The sequence below is a fragment of the Thamnophis elegans genome, chromosome 13, assembly GCF_009769535.1.
Source record: "Thamnophis elegans isolate rThaEle1 chromosome 13, rThaEle1.pri, whole genome shotgun sequence".
Classification (NCBI taxonomy): Eukaryota; Metazoa; Chordata; class Lepidosauria; order Squamata; family Colubridae; genus Thamnophis; species Thamnophis elegans.
The window spans coordinates 33,635,127-33,656,954 of record NC_045553.1 but is presented as its reverse complement, the minus strand read 5'-3'; the positions used below and the strand labels follow the sequence as shown (position 1 = coordinate 33,656,954).

General features: G+C 36.2%; 1 protein-coding gene across 1 annotated transcript in view; it reads left to right on the top strand.

Annotated features, from left to right (window-relative positions):
- UNC5D (unc-5 netrin receptor D) overlaps positions 1–21,828 on the top strand; it is a 189,685-nt gene that overhangs the window by 14,655 nt on the left and 153,202 nt on the right. Inside the window, 2 exon segments of the mRNA XM_032229779.1 lie at positions 7,295–7,438; positions 17,205–17,308. Of these exon segments, the coding sequence (XP_032085670.1) occupies positions 7,295–7,438; positions 17,205–17,308 (248 nt within the window).

The following is a 21,828-nucleotide window of genomic DNA, read 5'->3' as shown; positions in this document are numbered from 1 at the left end:
GTAGTAGGGATGGGTAGGTAGGTAGGTAGGTAGATGATGGATGGATGTATGAAAGAAGAAAGAAATATTTTCTTTTGCTGAATTAGTGAACATGGAGGCAGACTGAAATGAATTTACTATCATGAAAATGAGAAATTGAATAAAATTGCAATTGACAGTTCTGCTTGCACTAATTTATATCTAGAATTTCTGTTTCAATTGCAGGTGTGGGTAGAGGGAATGTTTTTTTAAAAAAAAACAAATGCCTTATTTGCTTTTGGAATATTGATGAGGCATATTATGAGAAAACAACAAGAACACATTTGCAGCTCTCATTACCGCATATAATCTCTCTAAATTTTTGGTCATCTCTTTGCTCTTTGGTGATGACCAAAATCTTTCTCTCCTTGCGCCCTCCTCAAGAAGGGAAGCAAATCCATATGTCCTATTAAATGACTTCTTTTCCTGCCTCTACATGCATATATTTAATGTTGTTTTGCATTCAGCCATAGTCAATATTTTGTGCTTGCAATGTTTGTAGTTTTCTTTATAGTGGGCATGGCAGGGATTCCTCTGGTATTTGTGTGTTGTGAAGAATGACACCTTTGGGAGTTGGAGAAGGAACCAGAGTGCTCTGGATAAGATAAGCAAATAACAGAATAACAGAGTCAGAAGGAACTCTAGAAATCTTCTAGTCCAGCCCACTGCTCAAGCAGGAGACTGTATCATTCTGGACAAGTGGTTGTCCATTCTCTTCTTAAAAACCTCCAGTGTTGGAGCATCCACAACTTGTAGAGGCAAGTCATTCCACAGATTACCAGTAATTGTTCTAATTGTCAGGAAATGTCTTCTTAGTTCTAGGTTGGTTCTTTCTTTGATTCATTTCCAGCCATTGCTTCTTGTCCTGCTTTCAAGTGCTTTGGAGAATAGTTTGACCCCCTCTTCTTTTTGGCAGCCTTCCTCCTGATATCTTCACGAGAACATCCATCCTGTTTTCTTGTCATGAATCATTTCTTGTATGGAAATGATTTTCTAAATATTTTCCCCAGTTTCTTTGTCCATTCTTGATATTTCCAAATGATCTCTGATCAAGTAAGAGCCAGCTGCAGTGCTGTGTAGCATTTGTATGACTATTGTCAACCAGAAACTGGAAACTGTAGTTCTGCTCTACCCAATATTTTTCATCTTACAAAAAAAAAAAAAAAAAGAGAAAGAGAGGGAAAATGCTAATTAAACTAATTAAACTATGGGTTTTCAGAAAGGTTGTATTTCAAATGAGGAACTGCGTGTTTTCAGTTTTTCAATATGTGGCTGATCCAGGCTTGGTACTACACAGAGTAAGGGATCCTTATTCTCTTTTATTGTTTTTTTTCCAACTAAATGATGGGCAAAGTGAAGCTTACAAATGCAATGCCCAATAGTTTCTATCTAGAGCTGTTCTTGCCAGAGATCTATATCCATTAAAAGAAAAAAGAAAAGAAAGCAAACATAATTGCCTTTCTGGACAACAGTCCAGTGACTGTGGTGTTTGCAGTTAATCAGCACTAAGATGTTTAAAGATGTAGAGCTGTAAATGGAATGGTTTCCATCATATGAAATAATAATCTCTGGTTTCTCTAGTATTTCATAGTTGATACAAAAATAGGTTCAGTGCTACTTTTACCTTCTCTAAGAAGTCATTTTCCTTTACTAATTTAATAAATTGGTTTCACCTTTCCTTCATAGAATGAAACATAAAGCCTTGATCCTTTTAATTTCTCTCTCTGATATTATTTTTTCAGTTGGAGTACTAGAATCCTTCTCAATGTTGTAGCTATGACAACATTACAGGTATTTTATATGGAAGTTAACAAATACTAATAAATGCTGACATGATTTAAATAATCTGTAACATAGAGATAGGTATTTTTTATTGAGCTAGATGTTTTATGAGGGAGAAATAAAATGGGTGGGTCTAAACAATGTTATTTTTGTTCAGAATTTGCATAGCCTATAGCTGAATTTATAATTTTGTTTATAATTTATAATTCTGATTGTGCTTCTTTATGTACTACAGTTTATTGCAGAGCAATATGAGCTCAAACATACGTCTAATCTTGTTAGTTTAGACATTTTAGGAACCATAATAAATTGTAATAATCAAATGTGACAGACTGATTCAGTTTTGGAGAAGGTAGTTATAGCACACAAAAAATACCTTTGATATTCAACTCACGACAATGTATTATAGTGCTCATTTTTATATGTTGCTTAAATAAGAGAAGCACCAATGATATTCTTTTTGACCTCAGACACAAAGCATGAGGTGGACTTCGGTTCTTACAGAGAGGGAGGAAGGAAGGAAGCCAACCCTCTTTTCAGCCAGGGAATCCAGACTAGATCATAGAAAAAAATATTTGAGGCTCAGGATTGAACTTGGGGTCCTTGATGCCCTCTGTTGTTGATTGTTTTCTTGTAAACATTTATTACCCAATTGTTCTGACCCCCCTCGTCCCACACCAATACACACTCTGAGCCAAAGATAAGTTACGGCATTTAATTAACAGACAGACAGGTCCTTGGCAGCAAACCCGCACAAGACAAGTTTGGGCAGCAATCCAGCACAGATAAGGCTTGGCAGCAATCCAGCCTGCCAAGCTCACAATAATGTTCTCCGACATTAGTTCCTGCATTGACTTCTGCAAAAGGGGCATGTGCACAAGCAGTCCTTTTATAGTCTGGAGAGGAGCCTAATGACCACCAGCTGAGTGCAATTACCTCCTATAATTGCGTAATTGTTCCTTATGCCTATTAGCTCTCCGGTGCCGGGCATCTAGGAACAACTCCCTTGACTCCTCCATACTCCTGACATCCGGATCACACTCCCTTGTTTCTTCCCCACTGGTCCAAGGCTTAGGTGCCTCCTGGTGGCCAATCAGCCTCTCTGCACCCTGCTCAGAGTCGGAACCCTGTCCAGAGTCCTCCACATCCTCCAAAGCTGACTCATAGGGCCCCTCACTGTCGGAGTCTGGTGGCAGCTCCAACGGCTCCTGCTGGGCCACAATACCCAACAGTGCTAGAAAAAAAGCAGAGTTTGCTTTGTCTTTGAATGTTGATGGAGCTACATACTGTATATATCATCACACCTACATTTGTATGCTATTTAAGTGTATATACTGGTTTCTGTTGACCTGCTTCTGACTTTAATCAAATAGAATGGAGTTACTGAATCACCATTTGAAGGTACAACTGGGGTGGGACAAAGAGGGCCTGGCCTACCATTGGATAAAGGGAAGAGGCATTTCAGGCAATTAATGCAGAAAAGCAGAAGCAAAAAGAAACAGGGACTTCTCTGGGTTTTCTTGTGCTTCTCTTGTAAGCCCATTGTCTTCAGATGTGATGGAAGATACCTCTCCAGCATCATGATTGTCTTGAAGGCCTTTATAGATGATGTGCACCAGCTTGTTCTTTGATCTCCATGCAAAGAATTGTGGTTTGCTCTGGGGATAAAAGTGTATACTCCATGTTATCATGGTTCAAACATATTTATCTCAACTCATCAAAAACAACTTTTGGCTTGGTTCATAACCTATATTTCTTCTATGAGGAGTGAGTCTTGCTTACTAGAGTTAATAGAGGTTGCATTTAAGATATAAATGGTAGTTTAAATACCACAGTGTCTGATCTTCTATCAGATGCAAAGCCAGAATCAAAATGTCACCATCAAGCATAGTTCACTGCAATATATGAAGTCAGTCATTATGTCTTCAGCCTTGTCATGCATCTCCTGGATAATTCATTCAATAGAGGTTTTGAATGCTTTTTTCCAAATATTTAAAAAGGGTTTTGCCTAGCAATGCTGGAATATTTGAGTGTGGATTTTACAGAAGTGTCCACAGGATTGACATTTGCAAAGTGGCAAGCATTCCTGAACCCGTGGTTTTAATGTTTTGCTTATTTACATTTCAGCATTCTTATAAAGGAATGTCTCTGTTTTATGCAAACTTGATTTTCATGCTTTCTGCAAGCTCTGCTTTCAATCAGAGAGCTTATGCTGAGCAAAAGATTGGGTCTGGTTACCCACTGATGTTGTTGCCTACATCTTCATTAAATGTGAATTATTTCCCTAAGCCATAGACATGATGGAGAACCAGGCTTGACCAATGTACATGAAACTCTTTGTAAAATTATTTTATAAGATGTAGATGAGTTGTTTTGCAAGGTATCTGTGCAGTCTTACAAAATGACTTGCCTCTTTCTTACAGGTTTAATAGAAACAATTAAGGTTCAGTATTATTAATTTAGGAACGTTTACAATTTGCATGTCTTTCAACATTTCAGAGAGGAAACAGGGGTATCCCTGTAGCCCCTTTATTTCTCTTGTGTTAACAATTACCAACCAGATATCCCCCTGCTGTAATTGTTGCTGAAAAAATGTATTCCATCTGTTGAACGTACTGTTAATTCACTCAGCAATATCTGATCCTGCATTGGCTTCCAAGTCCCCCCCAAATTGCTTCTTTAGATTAAATATATATTAGGGTCTTAAAGTTTAGGTGTCTACATTATACCTAGTGCATTAGGAACAAAGATTCTGCCAAAGTCTTCACTGGGGTCACATTTTAAAAATACCATACAGAAGTTTTTTTAAAAAATTATTATACAATTGTATCACAGCGGCCAGTTGTTTCGCCGGATTTGGCATTGGTTACTAGTCGGGCCCCACCCAGGGGCCTAGGACGTCGTAACGTATTTTCGTAATATGCGTGCAGATCCAAGCAGTGCAGCTTTTTGCATTTGACTGATGGTGATTTTGTCAATTTTTAACTGTTTTAAATGTAATTCCAGTGCTTTTGGAATAGCACCCAGTGTGCCAATTACCACTGGAATTACCACTGCTGGTTTGTGCCATAGTCGTTGAATTTCAATTTTTAAGTCCTGGTATTTTGCGATTTTTTCATGTTCCTTCTCGGCGACCCTGCTATCACCTGGTATTGCGATGTCTATGATTGTGACCTTATTTTTCTCAACCAGTGTGATGTCTGGTGTATTATGCGCCAGTATTTTGTCGGTTTGTATACGGAAATCCCACAAGATCTTGACCATCTGATTTTCTGTGACTTTTTCAGGCTGATGTTCCCACCAGTTTGTTGCTGTTTTAATATTATAATTTTTGCACAAATTCCAATGGATCATTTGTGCTACTGAATTGTGCCGCAATTTATAATCAGTCTGCGCGATTTTTTTACAGCAGCTGAGTATGTGATCAACAGTTTCGTCAGCTTCTTTGCAAAGTCTGCATTTGGCATCATCAGAGGATTTTTCGATTTTGGCCTTAATGGCATTTGTGCGGATAGCTTGTTCTTGCGCAGCCAGGATTAGTGACTCTGTTTCTTTCTTTAATGTACCTGTTTTTAACCATAACCAAGTTTGTTCCCTGTCCACTTTATCTTTTATTTTTTCCAGAAATTGACCATGCAGTGCTTTGTTCTGCCAACTCTCCATTCTTGATTTTATCACATCTTTTCTGTATTCTTGTTTTGTCTGTTGGGCCTTCAGTAGATTTTTGTTCTTTATTTCGATTAATAGATGTTCTTGACTTTCTTTTAAATAATCAGCCAGTGCACGTTTTTCTTCTTCAACTGTTTGCTTCACTTGTAATAATCCTCTGCCACCTGATTTTCGGGGCAGGTACAGTCTATCAGTATCACCACGTGGATGTATTATTATTATTATTATTATTATTATTATTATTATTATTATTATTATTATTATTATTTATTCATGTGTGATACTGAACGGCAGGAATAAATAAATAGACCATAAGAGCTTCTTTCATGGTCTTTGTTATCTGAAGGGGGTGTAATCATGCATGGAACCAATGCTACTTAGGGATGCTCTGATGGGATTTCACCTTGGGACCCCCACAAGCAACAGAGCCAAGGTGGCGCAGTGGTTAAATGCAGCACTGCAGGCTACTTCAGCTAACTGCAATTCTGCAGTTCGGCTGTTCAAATCTCACCGGCTCAGGGTTGACTCAGCCTTCCATCCTTCCGAGGTGGGTAAAATGAGGACCCAGATTGTTGTTGGGGGCAATATGCTGACTCTGTAAACCGCTTAGAGAGGGCTGAAAGCCCTATGAAGCGGTATATAAGTCTAACTGCTATTGCTATTGCTATAACAGGATGGATTCTGTTCTATTTCACATTAGTGAAACGTCACCTCACCTTTACAGAAAGACTATGATAGGTGGTTAGAATGCAGTATTGCAGGCTAATTCTAGTTGACTGCCAGCAGTTCGATCCTGACCAGTTCAAGGTTGACTCAGCCTTCCATCTTTCTGAGGTCAGTCAAATGAGGACCCAACTTGTTGGGGGCAATATGCTGACTCTGTAAAGCACTTAGATAGGGCTGTGAAACACTCTGAAGTGGTATATAATTCTAAGAGCTATTGCTGTGATGATTTTAGGGCTTCAAAGAATGCTTCAAAGTTCATTCATGAAGCATTGAATGCAGTTGAGCAATGCAGCCCCCTTTACAAGAAGTCATTGTGTCTTCCTTACACTATGCAACTTGCTGAGGCACACTGTAGCTACTTTCCAAGGCCTACCTTTTTCACCGTGCTGTTTGTCCTTGTTCTTTATCAGTTGTTTTTATGACTCTGGATTTGTTCAATTGTTTCTATTATTAGCTCCTTGAACATTTAGCTAGAAAGATGGGACTCCAATTGCATAAACCAACAGTTAATATGAAAGACCACAAGCATGCTATTGTAATAAGTGTGATAGGCTCTTTTGAATCCTTGAACCATTGAACTGCACTCCTTGTGTAATTCTTAATTATATCCAGCTCAATCAGTTCTTTGCTTGTTATTCTGCTCGGTCTGAACCATGTAATCTGAAATCAGACCAACCTCATGCTTCTCATTCACCTAGAAGCAAATCCTGATGATTTCAATGAAGAAATATGCTTTGAATTACAGTTACATTTCATTAGATGACTAGGTATTATATAATGTTTTGCAATCTTTTTTTAAAGTTAAACAAAGTGTTACTTCTGTAGAATGGGAAATGCTAGCAAAAGATTTTAAAGGCAGATACTGCTGGTTCTGAAGTCCTTTTTTTTGCAGACACATACTTTTAGCTCCTGTATCCTGACCTACTTGTGGTGAGCATTTAATTAAGAGCCATATATTAGTCATTTGAATCATTAAAACTTTGCCTTGATTAAAAATGGAATTGTTTAATTAAAAAGAAAAGATTTGGCTAACCTTAGCATTTATGTTTGAATAAGGCATTTTATATCAGCTAATTATTCTTCTATCTTTCGCATTCAGGCTTGATGATTCGGGAAGCATACATCAATGTGACAAGGCAACAAGTGGAGGACTTTCATGGACCTGAAGACTACTGGTGCCAGTGTGTTGCCTGGAGCCTCCTAGGAACTTCCAAAAGTCGGAAGGCTTCAGTTCGCATTGCCTGTAAGTGGTTTTTGCTCTCCAGAAATGGGTGGGCATTACTCATCTCATAACAGCTCAATGTACATGTGTAGCATTCCTGTATGTAGAAATAATTTGTCTGTGTCCCTGTGTAGATGAGTAGTTGGATTTCTGGTAAAGTTTGCATCATACTGGTGAATCACTGTTGTGTGTTGGATTTCATAGGAGTTCCAGAGGTGCTTTTTTTAAAAAATAAGGCAACTGGACTTTCTTGGTTTTTTTCCCCTTTGAAAATGTTTCGCTTCTCATCTAAGAAACTTCTTCAGTTCTAACTCAGTTCTTCAGAACGGTATATCTACAGTGGATAATAACAGGGTTGCACTTTTTAGACCATTTTTAGGTAAAAATTATCTCATAAGAATGTAAGAAAGGCCTTGATGGGCCAAGCCAACATCAATCTTAGTTTAGCATTTGGTTTGTCAAGTGGTCAGCCAGGTGCTGACAAACAGGAGCCCACGCAATGTAACCTCTTTGAAACCTATCCAAGATGGGTAATTAGAAAGGATTTTGTCTTGTTCAATGAATCCAAATTTTTGTTGTGTGATAAAGACTTTTATCTTTCCTGAATCTTTTTTCCTGTCAGATTCAAATAATGATCCTTGCTCCTATTGTTTTTATATATATATAAAGGTTTTTTTTTTCATTTTCATAACATATAGCCACATGTATACTATTACATAACCAACATCTTATTATATTATTAACTGTTTACATCAATTCGTCTTACCATCAACTCCAAGTATACATATTGTAATTGTATTTTTAAACCCTCCTCCAGTCTATTTTTAGGTGAGATGTAGACCTGGTTACAATTCCCAGCTATTCTCATCATTATATTTATATAATTATGCATCTTTACATACCCCAAAATTGTGATTCTGTCTTTGTAATCTCAATAATTTCCCATTGAAGGTATATTCCATGTTCCCTCTACATTTTTCCATATCTTGGCTTAGGTTACCCTTAATTATCATTAAATAACAATCCTTATTGTTCCATGTTTATTACAATTCCATTAACCTACTATATAGAATAACAAGCAATACACATCTCACTTTGTTCATCACCTTAGGAGTTCTATAGGCATCCATGTTTCATATATATTTAACCCATACTTATTTGTCCTTCCAATGTCATATTCAATAAATTATCAATTCAGTTTAATTATTATGTATAAAAGTGAATCACATACCTCTGCTTTACATTTTCCCTATAACAGTTTCATATTTGCCCCTATTCCATATATTTTAACTTCTATTTAATTATCTTTCCATTATCATATTCAATCAGTTAGCAGCTCAATTTTATTATTATGTATAGGAGTAAACAACATATCTCAGCTTTGTATTTCCCATATAACAGATTTTAATTACCTGATTTTTTTCCCTAGTAAGTCTTTTGTCCCATTTCTCAATTCCTGTCTTCTCCCTTTTCTTTGTTTTGACATGTCCACCCTCATCAATTTTCCCCAAGCCACTATCAAACCCAGTGAAATATTTTGTATTTCTCTTTGTTGGGGGCATAACCCCCCTCTACAGTGTTCCCTATGCTTCTGTCAACCTCAATAAAATCTTTTGTCTGATTTTTATTTCCTTTTGTTGGGACACATCCCCCCTTTTCAATTTTCCCTATACCACTGTCAAACCCAATGAATTTTTTGTCTGATCCAAAAAGGTTCTCAGAATTGGTTTGTCAGACACAGTTCATGTGAGACTCTTCAGAGCTCACACCTCCCTCATCTGTCCAGCTGGAGAACTTCCCATCGAATCAGCCCTTGCTCCTATTGTTTTGAGAGTGGGAGAAAAAAACTTCCTGTTTGTTTTCTCTGTGCATGCCTCCATGCTTTTATACACCTCTGTGTCTATTACCATATGTGAAATACTCTGTTTCTAATGTTTCCAAAGTAGACAGAGGAAAATCTACCTTTTTAGCTTATGCCTAAAGAATCCAGTCCTTCCTCCTCCTCCATCATGCTTTATTATTGCTCCATCAGCAATAATCAGACTCTTCCAGGCATTTCAGAATGTTCATTCACCCTTTACTCAAAAGGCCAAACAAACCACTTCTGTACACATTTATTATTTTTGAACAATGCCATTATGTATAATGGAGCCCAATTTTGTGAATGAATTTATAGAATATGCTAGACATTGATTCTCTATAAAAATCACTTGGAGTATACATTCTACATATTTATATTTTAATATTAGTACCTAATCTATTGATATAAACCTTTCCATGTAATTATAATGAGGTTAGTCATTTGTTTATTTGTTTAAACTGATTGGATATTATTGTAGTGTTAGGATTACAGATAAGGTTATTTTAAATTACATTAAATAAATACATTTTATACTGCTGCATAATTTTTATATTCCTAAATTTATTGGATATATAGATTTTAGACTGATTGCTGTTTTACTGTATGTAATAGTAGTGCATGCCATAGATGTTCGATTCTTAGATTTGTTCACTTGTAGTTTCCAATTTATAGATTATAATCTCCTAAATACTTTGTGGTAAATATAATTTACTTTATTGACACTAACTCTATATGTACAGAATGAATTCTGTGATTGTTTTATTAGTGTTCAATTTACATTTTAGGCAGGTCAAAGACAAAAATAAATAAACTGAACTGTCTTTATTAAAAGTTGGAGTTCACATATCACTAGCTTTGAACATGGGATGTTGAATAAGATACTAAGCCATAACCCTTGTTTTCAAAATACAGTACCATGGTTCACCCATTACCCAAAGCCAGAACCAAACAAATTTATGACCTTAGCCCATTTTTTTCAACTCTTCATTCAGCAATCTCTATAACATACAAAATGGCACTCCACTCCACTTCACCCTATGCCCCCCAATCCTTCTATCCATTGTATTGCTTGAATTACTGAAATTAGGACTACAAATGCAGTGCATTTTTAATAGCTGAAAACATTTTCTGTATATATGCATGGAGTATGCTATAAGTAAAGGATCAGAATGTGATTGAATCTGTACTAGGCTGCCTTTCACACATTCCCCTTTCTGTGTGTTTATTTCCAAGGGTGTTTTTTTTTAAGGATACCCAATTAATAGCACTATCGTAAATAGAAAACATAGCTAAACTGATATGATGGGACACTGACTTCGTGATTTTTATTAATGGCTGTGATTTTTCATTGGCTGATTTGTTTGGCATGTATAAATTATTTTCATTTCATTGCATTAACTGCCATTACATTGACAGAGATGATAATTCCTCAGTTTTGCAAGGCTGCAAACACATATTATTTAGAATTGAATTTTTATTGACTCTTTTTTCTGGACTATGAATTTTCTTGCTGAACATGGAAGCGTGAAGAGAACAAAAAATTTATTGAAGCAAGTGGGTCGATTAAGCTGTCTTATACCGTGAAGCTACTTTGACATGACATTTGCTACTGGAATAGTTTCCTGTTCTTTTGCCTAACAAAATTTCTGCTGCAGTAAATGTTATTATCTTAATAATAATACTAATAGTCTGTTAAGGAATACTTAGTTGAGTTTTGTAGAATAACAGAATAAATAATTTAAGGATATTTCCTTTTTTAATAAAATAGCAATTCTCTTTACATTCTCAAGGTTGCTCCAAGGTTACAGTGTCCTTTCTATTCATGCAGACATGAATTTACATTATAAACTTCAATTTATCTGTTTATTCACCTATCCTAAAAAATATATAGTTTGCTTGGCTTCACACAAGTCATGAACTCGAAAATACATGAACTCAGTTACCATGCATTCTAGACAGCTTCATGAGAGTAGCAATTCATTCCATGATGTCTTGGAGATCAACCTCCAGATGATTCCATCTGAGTAGGTCAATTTTTTCTAAAAAGTGTTAGCATTAGACTGAACAATCATATGACACTGAAATCCCACTCGAGAGTCTCAGAAATAGGGGTTAAATTCTGTGTAGAACAACAAATGACCTTGAGTTGGATTCTTGATGTAAAATCTATAATTTCTCTAATATTTGAACTATCAATTTGCAGTATACTGTTGCATCCCTTTTTTAGACTCTTCTTGAATCTTATATTATTGGCATCATTTATATTCCTTGTTGAGTCCTTTACAAATATATATATATATATCTCGAACCTGTGGCTTAATGGCTAAGACGTCTGCCTAATATGTAATATAGCCCAGGTTTGATTCCCAGCAAGGGTATGGCTAGCTGATGAGAGCTAAATAGCTTGAAATAGATCTATACTAGTCTCCCTTTATTTATTTATCAGCACAAATATAACATACATACATACATACATACATACATACATACATACATACATTTGTGTGTTTGTGTGTGTGTGTGTGTGTGTGTGTTATTTGTGCTGATAAATAAATAAAGGGAGACTAGTATAGATCTATTTCAAGCTATTTAGCTCTCATCATCAGCTAGCCATACCCTTACTGGGATTCGAACCTGGGCTATATTACATATTAGGCAGACGTCTTAGCCATTAAGCCACAGGCTCTGATCTGTTATCAGCTGAGCCAGGGAGAAAGGTATATATTTAAAGTCACAAACCCTGGTATGCCCCAATTATGGGAGGAAGCTAACTGCTTCCATTCCCTGTCAATCGGCTCGTCACAAGAGTCCATCACGACAGAAACCCAATATTTTTACTGTTGCCTTTGTTATATTTGTGTTTTATTTGTGCTTAGGCCTGTGGCTTAATGGCTAAGACGTCTGCCTAATATGTAATATAGCCCAGGTTCGAATCCCAGTAAGGGTATGGCTAGCTGATGAGAGCTAAATACCTTGAAATAGATCTATACTAGTCTCCCTTTATTTATTTATCAGCACAAATACACATACACATTCACATACACACATACATACATTTACATTTACATTTACATTTACATTTATATATATAAATACATACATACATACACACACACACACACACACACATATATATACATACATACACACACATTTATATATGTATATGTATATATGTGTGTGTCTGTGTCTGTGTATGTGTGTCTGTGTGTCTGTGTATGTGTGAATTTGTGTGTGTGTATATATATTTTAAACAAACATACATATAACATAAAAATATCATCAATTACATATGTGTTTAGCATGTCGTTTGGTCACAAACATTTGTGCATCACCACTTTCAATTGTATATAAAATCAGCAATTATCAATCCAATATACATGAGTACATTGTTACCATTGTAAATCATATATTCAGTTTACTCTTATAATTCCTTCATTTTAGACATGTATTCTAAAACTTAAATTCATATATATGCCAACTATCTGTTATATCATTATAAATCTATTTAATATCTTTATAGTATCACCTATCTTATTCTGGTATTTTTTGCAGTATATATAAAAAAAGGTTCACCAACATTTTATATTTGTATATCATTACTTTCAATTGTATGTAAAATCATAAAATATCTATCAAATGTATATAAATACATCTTTATCATTGTGTCTCATATGTTCAACTACAATTATTATTTCTTCATTTTAAATAAAATATTCTAGATATTCAATTCATATATATATATACCAATATTCCATTACATTGTTATAAATCTATATAATCTATATAATAGTAATATGTCTTTATGGCATCTCCTATCCCATTCTAATATTACAATTCAAGATTAATGATAATTGTATCCATTGATAGAACACGTTCCACATCTTATAAAATTGTTCATCTTCTTGTTCTCTAATTTCAAATGTCAATTTACCCATTTCAGCACATTCCATTGTTTACAATGTTCATTAGATCTTGATCTTTTGTCCACATAGGAACCCTTTAATCAATACAAACAGATTTAGCAATGGACAAAAAGGACACGAATGAAAGCTGGTTGCTTGTTATCTATATCTACATCTACATCTACATCTACCTATACCTATACCTATACCTATACCTATACCTATACCTATACCTATACCTATACCTATACCTATACCTATACCTATACCTATATCTAATCTATATCTATATCTATATCTATATAGATATAGCTATATAGCTATATAGCTATATAGATATATAGCTATATAGCAATATAGCTATATAGCTATATAGCTATATAGCTATATAGCTATATAGATATATAGATATAGATATATAGATATATAGATATATAGATATATAGATATATAGATAATATATAGATAATATATAGATAATATATAGATATATAGATGATATATAGATATATAGATATAGATATGGCTCATTGTTATTTGCAATCATCTCAGCCAAGCTAGCTGAGAATTTGGGGAGCCATAGTCTCAAAACATCTGGAGGAAATCAGGGTAGAGAGGCATATTTAATACATGTACTGCCAATGCACATACTTTATTATTTATTTATTTGATGCTCATGTAATTGGGGAAAAAAAGATTATTTTTTTCTCAAAAATTATCTGCTAAACACAGCTCTGCTTTTCATTTAAAGAAAAAAAATCAGAGAGTGTGTAAGCCAAGCAGATGTGAATGAGTGGGAGGAAAAGAAGATAGCATCTCTTTGAAAAGCATCCAAATGCAGTAGGAAATATTTTCTGATAGCTTCAGCCTTTCTGCGGGGGAAGAAGGACTTAAATCAGTTTCCAGATTTGAAAGATATGCAGCCTAGTCCAAAATCTGATTATTCCTAATTAGCTTCCCTTCAGTCCATTAGAACTAACTTATTGGTTGTTGAGCTTTTTGTTATATTCTTAGGGATAAATAAATACCTGTTTTCTTGCTCGACCCCATTGTCCATAATGGAGCTTCCTTCTATGTCAAATAACAGATCTATGCTTATTGATCAATTCTGACATTCAAAGACTTCAATCAATGTCTCATTTGAGTCAGATTCCTATTAGTTTGGAATCATTTAACCTTTTCATTATAATATAATCCTTGAGGCAACGTTCTGTGCAAGCTGGTTCTCCCAGCTTGCTATCTCTCCAATATATTTTGGGTTAAGTAAGTAGAGTAGTTTAAATAATTATTAAATTGCCAAGGCCAGAGGAAGAGCCAGGTGTCCATCCTCCAAAGTGCTTTTTCAAGAGAAAAGTGTAGAGAGAAGGGAAAAAGAAAGAAAAGCCATTGATTTCTGCTTCCCTTTGATGCAGTAGAATAAGAAGTAACATTGAACCTCAAGTTTTTACTTATACGTAGTAGTATAAAGTAGCAATTTCTATAACAACACAAGCACATTACAGAAGTGGTTTCCAAGTAGAAACAAAAGTACTTGTTTGTTTTTTTTATCAAAGTAATCAATTTAGCCATCTCTACATCCTTCCATTTGCGTGCATAAAGTAATATTGCTGTTGTCAACATATATAACATCAATGTTTAATTTTTTTTATATTTATCATATTTGCAAATGTCTGGCAGTTGATAAAAATACACAACTGCTAGAAAAATAGATTTTCCTACCATACTTAGAACCTGGTGACTTAACAACATGTACTTCAAATGCAACATTAACAACATATTTTATAATTTAAGTTCTATTTATTTAACCTAGAAGATTAAAGGTATTAACTTCTTTAAAAAAAATTATTCCTTGTGGTTGATTCTCATTGCTTGGTTTTGATTGATTCATTTCTGCTTAATCAATTTTTGGAACGTGCTGGGAAAATTGTTGCATATAAGCTGTCTTCATTTAGTGATCACAATTGGGGCTGGCAACTTGGTTGTTAAGTGGAGTATCCACTGAGTAAAACTGAGACTGGGGTTATGATCTGACTTCAGCCTTACTTTGCTTTAAAAAAATGCATAGGTTGTAAATGCAAGGGATTGGCCATAAATTACTTTTTTAAAAAATTACAATCATAACTGCAAACAGTTGATAAACAAAATACACACTAAATAAACATACTGTATATCGGTGTGAATTTCTTTAAAAAGAGGTGGGACCTTAAAATGTAAATATTATTCTTATATTTCTCATGTGTACAATACGTCAGCTGTAAGGCTGTAAGCTGTAGAGCCTAGGTGGCGCAGTGGTTAAATGCAGCACTGCAGGCTACTTCAGCTGACTGCAGTTCTGCAGTTCGGCTGTTCAAATCTCACCGGCTCAGGGTTGACTCAGCCTTCCATCCAGTGGTGGGTTTCAAATTTTTTCCGAACCTACTCTGTGGGTGTGGCCTCCTTTGTGGGAGTGGCTTGCCGGCCATGTGACCTGGTGGGAGTGGCTTGCCGGCCATGTGTTTTCTTTCTTTCTTTCTTTCTTTCTTTCTTTCTTTCTTTCTCTCTCTCTTTCCTTCCTTTTGTCTCTCTGTCCCTTTTTCCTTTTTTTCTTTCATCTCTCGCTTTTTCTTTCTTTTTTTTATTTCTTCCTTTCTTTCTCTTTCTGTGTGTGTGTGTGTGTGTGTGTGTTGGGTTTCAAAAATTTTTGGAACCTCTTCTGTAGGTGTGGCCTGCTTTCTGGTGGAACCTCTTCTAACCGGTTTGGTAGATTTGACGAACCGGTTCTACCGAACTGGTGCGAACTGGTAGGAACCCACCTCTGCTTCCATCCTTCCGAGGTGGGTAAAATGAGGACCCGGATTGTTGTTGGGGGCAATATGCTGACTCTGTAAACCGCTTAGAGAGAGCTGAAAGCCCTATGAAGCAGTATATAAGTCTAACTGCTATTGCTATTGCTATAAGGCTTCCCATAATGTTAATTTCCCAATGTTAATTTTTGCAAGATTCAAACATTACGTTGTAATGAAATGGGTGAATGACCTTGGGGAATGAGGCAAAGAGATGATGCCTAGGAAACAATTAGACAAGAGAAGGGGGTGTTCCCATGGTTAAACCTCACAAAAAGAAACTTAGGAAGGACCATTCAGCAGATGCTTAAAAGTGGCAGTGGGACGTTTGTGCCTTAAGACTTGCAAGAATCTGTTAATGTAGCCTTATAGTAAAGTAGAATTAGCTCATGCGGTTGTGTTTCCAGTCTGATTTATCTGGAATGGCTGACATATGCTAAAGCTTGGCTTGTTTACCTATGAATATTTATTTATTTAATCAATTCATATAGTCACCCATCTCATATAGCTATTTCTGATCAGCTTGTAATATAATATAACTTGTTGACTCACTGACAATTTACTGGGTTAAGAAACACTCTGAGGTATAAGCTGTGTCTTACTAAGAATACTAGCAATGGACACATTACATCAAGCCAAAACTGTTGAATATGTTTGAGGGAAAGACGCAGGAGCCATGGAATCAGAGAATAAGATGTTTATTGTGAGATGACAAGCGATTCAAAACGTCCCTGCAACTGTCAGGGTATTTATACTCGAGCCCAAAGCAACTGTCAAATGACCAGCCAATCAGAGAGCTGGTAACAGGGAACATTTGCATATATAACAAAAACTAAACAAGCCCATATACAGATTACATAATCAACTCTTGGAGGTCTTCTAGTCCAATCCCCTGCTCAGGCAGGAAGGCCTATATCATTTCAGACCAACGGTTGTCCAATCTCTTCTTAAAAACTTCCAGTGTTGAAGCATTCACAATTTCTGGAGGCAAGTTGTTCCGCTGATTAACTGTCAGGAAATTTCTCCTTAGTTCTAGGTTGCTTCTCTCATTGACTAGTTTCCATCCATTGTCTCTTGTCCTGCTTTCAGGTGCTTTGGAGAATAGGATGGCTTAGTGCCTAAATCCAACATTTGCGCTTCCTGCAAGAGACGGTTGACCTTGTTTGGAGTGATTAACCCTTGCAAATTCTTCTTTACAGATTTACGCAAAAACTTTGAACAAGACCCCCAGGGCAAGGAAGTCCCAATTGAAGGAATGATTGTGCTGCATTGTCGGCCACCAGAGGGAGTTCCTTCAGCAGAGGTGAGAAATAAGGTCCCTTGCATTTCACATAAAGTCTGTTACACTTTTATTTCATGAGGTTCAATGACCATGGAGAATTAAGAAAGGGCAGAATATATGGTTTGCCTTGCAAATATCTTGTGATTTGGGTTTTCCATAAGGAATAGCAATTGACTGCAACAATTTAAAGCAAAAGCACACAGACAACCCTTCCAAACCATTTGCTTAAAAGATTGATGCATGGAATATATATATATATATATATATATATATATATATGTATGTATGTATGTATGTATGTATGTATGTATGTATGTATGTATGTATGTATGTATGTTATATTTGTGCTGATAAATAAATAAAGGGAGACTAGTATAGATCTATTTCAAGCTATTTAGCTCTCATCAGCTAGCCATACCCTTGCTGGGAATCAAACCTGTGCTCTATTGCCTCTTAGGCAGATGTGTTAACCATTGAGCTACAGAGCTCGACTCCTTATCAGCCAGGCCAGGGTGAAAGGTATATATTTAAAGTCACAACCCCTGGTATGCCCAAATATGGGAGGAAGGTCACACTTCCATTCTCTGTCCTTCGGCTCGTCACAAGAGACCATCCAGACAGAAACCCAATATTTTTTACTGTTGCCTTTTTGTTACATTTGTTATATTTGTGCTGATAAATAAATAAATATATATATATATATTTTAGTCCTGACTAGATGTTTTCAAAATGCTTTGAAATATGCACTGGATTTTATGGTTGATGTTGCAACTAAACCTAAGATCTATCTAATTGTGAAGGAGAGCTATTCACTACTCTAAAGAAAAAAAAAAATTGCTTACAGGAGCTTGATATAAATAAGTCATGTATAAAGGTGTTCATATCAGTACTTGGTGAATTTCCAGGCCCCCAATCATGCCAATCTCCTGCTTTTGTAAGATCGCCATTTTTCCTAGTGGCAAGATACACCATGAGCTATACCCCCTGGATTTGGTTTCCTTTACTAGAAAGCTGCAGGTGCAAATAACCAGGAACATTTGTTGAGTTCAAAGCACAGAAGAGTTTATTACTGCTACCTGCACAAATGAATCTAGGCAACTAATGGTCAGAGCTAAATTGTCGCTAGATAAGGGTCAACAGAATTCATGGGGGTTTGGATTTGGGGCTTTTGTGCCAATATAGTGACTCCATATTGATAGTCCATTTAACTTTGCCTTCAAGCTCAGTCTGCTCTTCTCCTAAAAAGCACTTGAAAAGTGCTGTTGGTTTGTCACACAAGATATATTTTGACTGTTTGAATATTTTTTGCAAGGCCTTCCTGGCTACTCTTCCAAGTGCTACTGGCTTATTTCCTGACTTTTTCCATTGCTGTTGATGGCGGATTCTAAAAGGCAGAAACTATCCATTCTAAGGCTGGTTGTTCTACCTGTTGTCATTAATTTGATCTTCTCCTTATTTTATTTCAATCTGATTTTTTAATGTTCTCTTTGACTTTTAGCACTAGGGCTTGCAAATCCTTTTATGTTTCTGGCTGTTGGGTTAGTGTCATCAGGTTATTGATATTTGTTCCTCCAATTTTAAAACCATGCTCATCTTCTATCAGTCAAGCTTCCCTATATATATATATATATATATATATATATGTGTGTGCGTGTGTGTATATATGTGTATATATATGTATATATATGTATATATGTATATATGTATATATATATATCTATGTATGTATATATATATGTGTGTGTGTGTGTGTGTGTGTGTGTATGTGTGTGTGTATATATATATATATATATATATATATATATATATATATATATATATATATATATATATATATATATATATATATATATATATATATATATATACTTACTCTGAATAGGTTGAATAAATAAGGGGAGAGAGTATGCAGCCTTCTCACACTCCTTTGTCAACCTGGAACCAGTTTATTTCACCATGTTTTGTTTGGATGATGGCTTTCTGACCTGTATATAGGTTTCTCATAAGACAATGAAATAATCTAGAATTCCCATTTTTCTAAGCACATTTGCCAGTTTGACCTAACCAACACAACGTAACATTTTTCTCTTATTGATGAACTTATTAACTCATTTCTGGCATTCTTTTGCCAGAAAGCACCGGAAAAGGGCTGTGGTTTTGTCACAGAAGATACACTATATTGCCAAAAGTATTCGCTCACCTGCCTTTACTCGCATATGAACTTACAGTATTTAACCTGTGATTATGTCTTCCCAACTGAATTGCTGTTAGTATTTTTTCCCCCTTTGGATTCATTGTTGAGTCACTGACACTGCATTAGTGCTCATAATGTGGCTAGATATTTCCTTAGTCTACTCCATGCTTCATTCATTTTTATTATCCTACAGATGCATATCAGTTATAACGTGACTTCTCCAAATTAATGACTTTTTTTCATTATTCTTTGTGCTAATTATACTTAGTCTGGATTTTATCAGACTGGTTTTCATTTATCTGTTCTGTATTAATATGAGTATTGGGTGGAGAATTTGTAACAACATCCATTAGACATCAGTCAGCAGAGATCTGGAGCACGTGGCATGTGGCAGGCAGAGGTTGAGGGGAGCAGGTAGTCCTGCAAGTAGCTTGGTTCTATGGTATCTAAAGCTTTAAAGGCAATAACCAGGAAACTTGAATTGCACCTGAACATCTATTGGGAGCCAATATAAGTTCATATGCGAGTAAAGGCAGGTGAGCGAATACTTTTGGCAATATAGTGTACATTGATAACTGTGGCATATATTCTGATAAGGCAAGACATCCATATAATTCATAAAGAAACTATGAACACCGAACCACGTGGCTTCTCTGATTCTTTGACAATGTTTCTTTCACCCTATTCAATTGATACTTGATTTGAAGGTAGATGGCTAGAATGTGTTGGAACATGTTGAGACTGATCAGGTCTATGTGTTATTTCAGCTCCATTTCAGTCAGCAATTTGGCTGGTTTGGGGACCTTTCAAATAGCCTTTGATTACACATCTCCTTTTTCAAATGGCCTTTGATTACATTATATCCTTTTAGAAAGGAAATCTCAGTTGGATGTTCAGAGGTGGGCAGAAAAACTGCCTCTTTATAGATTACTCACATTTCCAAATGTGACTGTAGGGAGTGGAAGATAATTTTGTTTTCGCCTTTATGAAAAATAATTTACCAGGAGCCTGGTTTGCATTTTTGATAAGAATCTGAATCAATAAGAAAACCAGAATGCAATTATCCATTGGTGCTCATGCATATTAGAATATTACTAATGCAGCCTAATAATGAAAATGCATTGGAAAAGTTAAATATAATACAAGTATTTTCCAGCCTAGGAAAAAATGTTATTCTTGCTTCCTTGTTTCAGAGTCCGAACTCTGAAGGGATATGATTTTAGCAGTTGTTACAGTGCTGCTACAACTCCATTAAAAGTTGTTTCAAATAACACAGCATCACCCCATTTAACTGTTTGCTCCCCCTTTAATCCCTCCTGATTGCCAATGATCTTGTTCCCACGTGATGCTAATCCATGGTTTTCACAACCTTGTATTGTTGAAGAGTTGACTTCATACATGAGGAGGAAGCTGTTGGCACAGTAGTTAAATGCAGTATTGCAGGCAAACTCTGCCCGCAGCCTGAAGTTCAATCCCAAAGAGGCTCACGATTGACTCAGCCTTCCATCCTTCCAAAATTGAGTAAAATGAGGACCCAGATTGTTGGGGGGCAATATGCCCTCAATAGTAAACATCTCAGAGAATGTTGTAAAGCAGTGTTCCCTAACCTTTCCAGGTTGTCGGCCTGGCACAAGGGGAGAAGAGGGGATGGTTTTCTGTGAAGGGCAGATACATGTGTGTGCATTCACAGCTTCATCTGTAAATGCTGGCATCTGCCACTCACCCGAGTGGGGCTGCAAGCGCCAGCCCTTGGTTGGGGGGTAGGCCGCAGCCCAGCAATAGGCTGTAGCCCACAGATTGAATTGAATTGAATTTATTTCATTTATATGCCGCCCTTTTCCCCGAAGGGGACTCAAGGCAGCTCACAATCCAAGTCAAGGGAAGGGGTACAGATAAGGAATAAAAAAGACGAACAGAACAATACACAATTTAAAAGCACACAACAACCATACCATTTGAGGGGGGGGGGGCAAAAGCTCTTTAGTCCCAGGCCTGTCAGAACAGCCAGGTTTTAAGGGCTTTGTGGAAGGCCTGGAAGGTGGTGAGGGTTTGAATCTCCATGGGGAGCTCATTCCAGAGGGTCGGAGCAACCACAGAGAAGGCTCTCCTCCGGGTGGTCGCCAGTCGGCATTGGCCGGCGGATGGAATTCGGAGGAGGCCTAATCTGTGGGATCTAATCGGTCTATTGGAGGTAATTGAGGATCCCCTGCTGTAAAGCACTATAGGGCAATATATAAGTCTAAGTGTGATTGCTACTGCTATGATGCTAAGCCATAATTCAATGTATATTAACGACTAACTACAATGGCTAGGCAGTTATACTAAACACAACCCAAAATGACCCATT